This window comes from Pinus tabuliformis, chromosome 4_1 (assembly GCF_031772625.1).
Source record: "Pinus tabuliformis cultivar Carrire ecotype Pingquan chromosome 4_1, CPIR1, whole genome shotgun sequence".
NCBI lineage: Eukaryota > Viridiplantae > Streptophyta > Pinopsida > Pinales > Pinaceae > Pinus > Pinus tabuliformis.
In genome coordinates, this window is record NC_142303.1 from 597,513,852 (window position 1) to 597,520,253 (window position 6,402).

At 38.2% G+C, this 6,402-nt stretch overlaps 1 protein-coding gene across 1 annotated transcript; it reads left to right on the forward strand.

Annotated features, from left to right (window-relative positions):
- Positions 1-2,844: 2,844 nt before the first annotated feature.
- LOC149177402 (uncharacterized) lies at positions 2,845-3,147 on the forward strand. Its single transcript, XM_089423405.1, has one exon. The coding sequence runs from the start codon at positions 2,852-2,854 to the stop codon at positions 3,140-3,142; it is 291 nt and encodes a 96-aa protein (XP_089279531.1). The 5' UTR covers positions 2,845-2,851; the 3' UTR covers positions 3,143-3,147.
- Positions 3,148-6,402: the final 3,255 nt, after the last annotated feature.

The window sequence follows — 6,402 nt, forward strand, 5'->3', positions numbered from 1 at the left end:
AGGATTCTAAGAAGATCGGGCCCATTCAAGCTTAATATTAACAAGAACTCTACCAGATCAAATTGGGAGGATGTTGACAGTTGGTCAGGTAGACCCAACTGCGAGTTCAGATCACGGAGATGACTTCTTCCCAGTTGTTACTGGAGGAAGCAAAAGGAAACGAGTGTACAAACCTGGACCAAGGAGAGAGGAACATAAGTCTCTACACACTCATGGCATGACCTCAGGTGTTCCAGCAATTCATGCAGAGGAAAACCATAGTTCAGGTTATGATACTAGCAACGGAGAGGAAAATGAGGAAGATGTTAGGATGGCCAATGGAACGAACTGCATTTTAGGTAGTCAAAGAGAACACTTGAAGCCAGAGGAAGTAAGCAGCACAGAACCAATTCAGGAGGATATCTCCAAATCTTTATATCAAACTCTTCAGCTTTGCAAACTCAGAATGCCGATGTAGAACCTAGAGTGGAGTGCCAGAATTTAACCAGGTCAGAATGGTCTGGTTCAAAGTTCAGCATGTCAGAACTGAACACTATGAGATCTCTTGACAAGTCAGTTACTCCAAGGCAAACAAGGTTGGGTAGACCCTGTGAAATGTCAAGCAGTCCACATCAGAGAAAAGCTTTCAAATCTCTTTTGATATCAGAAAATCAGCAAACAAAGGCTATAGAAAAAGCTGAAGGACCACTGAAGAAAGACATAGGGCAATTTTCTGCTGCTAGAAATGGAGAACATAACCAGTTTCAGTCTAATAAAAAAAAAACTTGGAGGCTGCTTTGATGGTTGTCAAGAAGATCATGAGAATGGATGCAGCAGAACCTTTCAATACCCAGTGGATCCAGTGTCTCTCGGAATCCCGGATTATTTTGATGTTATTGACAAACCGATGGACTTCGGCACCATTTGCCACACATTGGAGAAGGGAAAAAAAATATAAGAATTCTCGAGATGTTTTTCAGGATTTAAACTTATCTGGGAGAACTGTTTTAAATATAATCATAAAGGTGATCCTATTTTGGATCTTATGAAAAGGGTGAAGAAAATTTTTACGAAGTACTGGACTGCAGCTGATTTGAATTATGAATCACAAAAAAAGTCAAGTGGTGTGCCATTCTCTGTCAGAGCTGATGGTCCATCAGATATTGACGATGGCAGAAATAAAGAATACATGATGGAAAATCTGGCTGGTGGCAGCAGTGATGGAAATCATAATGATTCAAAACTGAAAATTTGAATAATCATGGGCAGCCTAGTGCTGGAAGACACTTGATGTCAAAGGCTACATAAAATGTAGAACTTGCAAGTGCTGGGAATAGGGAAAACAAACAGAATCCACACAGCAATGACCTTGAAGCAATGGATGTGCAACACAGCGGTGAAGAATCAGAATCAAAGATAGCTTCTTGGCAGAATCCTCAGGTGGATACTATGGTCAAGAGGAAAATTGGAACTGTATTTATAAGAAATACAATCAGATATGAATGCCTGAAATTTTGATATAACTGGACTACCTACTGTATTAACTTTTGATTTCTATATAAGTATGGCCGCATTGAAAATGGTGGGTATCATCATCCAACATCCATTCAAAGAATAATGAACAGTTCAATCATATGCATTCCTTTAATAATTAATTTTTTTTCTTTTTTTCTTTTTTAGATATAATACCAACATTTAATATATTTTTATTTCATAAAATCAAAATTTTTTAAATATGAAAAGAGATATGGTACATAAATCAAGGATTAGCTATAGTAGCAACTATATTGATATATTAGGAAAATTCGCAGTGGGATAAGCTAATCATAAAAATACTTCCGACTTAATAGTCGCTGAGCTTGCTTAAACATACTTTTGTATTTTTGGCGTTTCCGTCAGCACTATTGTTGTGGTGTCCCTGTCTTCGTCGTACTGTAGAGAAAGTCAAACGTTGAAAACTTGATGAAAGATCGCGGATTTCCAAAGATTTTAGTTCCTTTAGCAAACGGGCAGGCGCTGTCGTCTACATATTTTCTCCGTTCAACCACTGTCTTTTAAAGTCGCTTTTCAGGAACCAGCCTATACTGAAGGCAATTTTTTATTTTTAATTTAATTGCTAAGCTTGATTGTAGGATGGAGGCCTTTGCGTGCAAGTATCAGCGGCAAGGCGTATTTTCACTTTATCCGCGTGCACAGGACTTCGTTCAAGGGCTACTCCACAGTTTTACACGCAGCTACCGCCGAGCGAATCAAAACTAAATCAACGCTTCCACCTAGCTACTACATTCTAAATAAGTTCTTCCGGCTAATGCTTCCCCATTTAAATTCAGTGAAAGAACTTTAGCGAAATTCATATCTCATCTAAAATTAATTTAATAAAAGTGTGAATGTATATCACGGTTCCCATGGGTTGATATAGAGACAACATACACATTGACATTTTTATTACACCATACATATGGGACTTTTGTATATAACTTCAACATGTCGCTAGCGCACGTGCACGACCAAGGAGGCCACCACTACTCGTTTGTAAACTTGTCATTGACAGTGTCATTTCCATTATATTATATATCTTATTTTATTTTTTTATTTTTCGATATCGAAAGACGGTGAAATTAAAGGCGTGTTGGTTCATTGTTTCAATTACACATTGGCTTATACCCTGACGCGTCATTAAACTATACAACTTACGCCATATACTAGCACGCGGCTGATTAACAGAGCGGGTGTCGGTTATAGGCCTGGCCTCGTGTTTTATCTTTAAGCTTGAGAATCCATCAATTTCTGATTTTTATCACTTTCTGATTTTTACGCATTTCAGTCATATCTTTTGCAGTCAATATGTGTACTAGCGTCACGCAGGAACCCTATGAGAGGCTGCTATATCCCGACTATAAACAGGTCCAAAATGGTGGCAAGAACAGGTGATCCTCCTAGAGGCAGTGCTGCAGCTGCAGGCATGCGGCGTAGGAGATTGTCAGGAGCTGCAGCTGGATCTAGCAATAGCAGTGGCAGCAATATGCTGAGATTTTATACTGATGATGCTCTGGGAGTTAAAATCACACCAACTGTGGTGTTAGTGATGAGCCTTGGATTCATTGGCTTTGTCACTGCTTTGCATGTGATTGGTAAATTATACCATTATAGGGCTGGAGTATGATTATATCTTTGCAATAAAGATTCAGAGAAGCAAATGCACGATTTTGATAAAGAAACCTTTGTTTTTATTAAATTGTTAGTTGCAACTATATTTTTTTTTTTAGCGGAACTACTATGAGTTTTGCAACTTTTGTTCCACAGAGTGGGCTTTGAGAGGTTTTGCTACCTTCTGGATTTGTAGAGACAAAATTTATTTAAAAATTCTGATGTTTACCGATTTCCTTTTCTAAAAATCTGGATTACTTTGTCATTAACATGTTCAGTACAATATCTGCTGATGGGATCTTACGATTCCATGGAAGATGTATATTCCTGATAATAAAGACCTTCGAGATACTATCCTTGGGGAAGCCCACAGAGCAGTATATTGTGCTCATCCTGGAGTAGGGAAAATGTATGCAGATACCAAGAAACTCTTCTTTTGGTCAGGCATGAAGCGTGATATCACTCAATTTGTTGCCAAATGTTTGGAATGTCAGCAAGTAAAAGCAGATCATTGTCACCCAGCGGGCCTCTTACAACCTCACAACATTCCTATGTCTAAATGGGAGATCATTTCTATGGATTTTATCACTGGACTACCTCTGACTTCTCAAAGACACAACGCCATTTTGGTAATAGTGGATAAATTAACAAAAAAACATCCATTTCATTCCCGTAAGAGATACTTACGATGTTGCTGACGTAGCTCGAGTATTCATAAATGAAATTATCAGATTTCATGGAGTACCTAAGAAGATTATATCCGATAGAGATTCGCGCTTCACTTCTAGATTCTGGACTTGCATGCAAACACCCTTAGGTACTCAGTTAAATTTAAGCATTGCTTACCATCCTGAGACTGATGCGCAAACTGAAAGAGTAAATCAAGTACTTGAAGACATGTTGTGAATGTATGTGATGGATCAACAATCACACTGGGAAAAGTATTTACCCTTAGTCGAACTCGCATACAACAACAGTTACCACAGTTCGGTTGGAATGCCTCCATTTGAAGCTTTATATGGCAGACCTTGCAGAACATCGTTAAGTTGGGACAGGTTAGAAGATCGAGTGATAATAGGACCAGAATTAATCCATGAAATGGAAGCGCAGGTAAGACAAATTAGACAACGATTAAAGGAAGCACAAGATAGATAAAAGAGTTATGCTGATGCTCACAGAACTGATAGGAGGTATGAAGTAGGGGATCGGGTTTTCATCCGCATCAAACCAAATAAAAGTACTATTCGATTCGGAAAAGGGACAAATTTGTCACCCCGATTTATTGGACCATTTAAAATGGTGGAAAGAGTTGGACTTGTTGCCTATCGTCTTGCCTTGCCACCTCATCTGCATAGAATTCATAATGTATTTCATGTTTCTGTATTAAGACATTATATAGCCGATCTATCTCATAACCTTCAATGGAAGGAATTGCAGGTATCGGACGAGGGAGTCGTATCAGTCGAACCTTTACGTATACTGGAACGTAGAGTTCAGCAGCTGAGGAACCACCTGGTGGACCAAGTTAAGGTCCAATGGGACAAGTATAGTCCTGGATCAGCAACTTGGGAAAATACAGAGGACATATGTCAAAAATACCCTAGTCTATGCCAATTTTGAAGAACTTTAAACTATGTTTAGTATATATTTTACTTCACTGCAATCAGAGACCCAGAAACATTTTGAATGATTATAGATAAACGTGAAATTTTGCGACATAATATATGTTTAACTTTAGCTGGTACATGGATACCAAAATGATATATGTTGTTGATCTTGCTAAATTATAGTTGTCAAAGTAAAATTTAAAACAGTTAAATGATTTTACTTCTGATAGGAATTAAGATATTATAAATCTGATTTATTTATACATGTCAATATGATCAATGGGATAGAAATCAGGGAGTAAAAACATTTTAAATGGAAGTCAAAAGACATGCATGGAATATGGCAAAATATGTTGTACTGTAGTGTCATAGATGAATTCATAAGTGAATAATACCTGAGTTATTTTGAATATGCTGATGCACATTTTACGAATGCATGGATAAGTGTATGATTGTAGGTAATAGACAATTACCGGGATGACCACGTGATGACAGAACCTCAGAACAATTAAAGCTCAAAGTAATTCTATGATAGGGTATTAGCCCTAATTCTACTGGGAGGGGTGGAGGTGTTGCCCACCGTTTATCCTTCGAACCCTGGAGTCATGGGAGGACTGTGCGAATCACGCTCCCCTAGACGTGTGATGATGACTGTCGGATGCCTACTGGGAATCAGGTCGGTATAGCCGACGCTGTCACCTTAGAGTTTATGAATGGTTAGGTCAGTAAAACTGATGCCATGGCATACTCCAGTAGAGGACGGATAGGATGGGAGCAGAAGAGATTAGGAAGGATAGGATGATTTTAGAATAGCTTGGGAACCTGGATAGGGAAAAACATGTCCATTAAAACCTTAAACCTAAAACTCTAACTTCGGGACGAAGTTTTCTGAAGGGGGAGTGTATGTAACGACCCATCTCTAAATACATATATTATATGCTCTAGAATATAAAAAAAAATAAAAATGAAAATGATATTAATAATATAGAATAAAGATTAAGTATTAGTATCAATAATTAATTAATCTAAAGTTCTAAGGTTTATATTAAAAACAAACATAAATAAAATAAAAGTATACATGAATATCATAAAGTCAAAAGACAAACGAATATGATAAAGTACATATAAGTGTTATAAAGTTATAAAGGATACGTTATATGGTTATATGGAGGTGTGATAGTGTTATAATAACAATAACACATATACAAGGTTTAAACGTTATAAAACCTTAATGCTATATATGAGCACCATCATATTTAAATTAAATTGAACCCTAAGTATAAGGCAGAAACACCTGTAACGGGTGGATGACTCACGTTCCTGGGAAAGCTGTCACTGCGGGAGAAAGCGGTGGAGTCGTTGGTGTACAGGGCAGCCACCGCTAAACCCAGGCTATAAAACCGCAGAGATTGGGCTGAGAATCGGGGGGAGAAAGCAGGAGAAAACCAGGAGAAGAAAGCAGGAGAAAACCAGGAGGAAGAAAATTGACCATTAGAAGAGCTTTAAGCATTCTGAGGTTCTGGGCACGGGGGACAGTGAGCTTCTGTTGAGAAGCTTACTGGATTGAACAGCCAGGCTTTGCTCAGTCTGGCTGGGTGGAATTGGTCTCCCGGAAATTGGATCAGAGTAGCCGCAGCATCATCAACTACACTAGAGCAGGCAGCAGTTC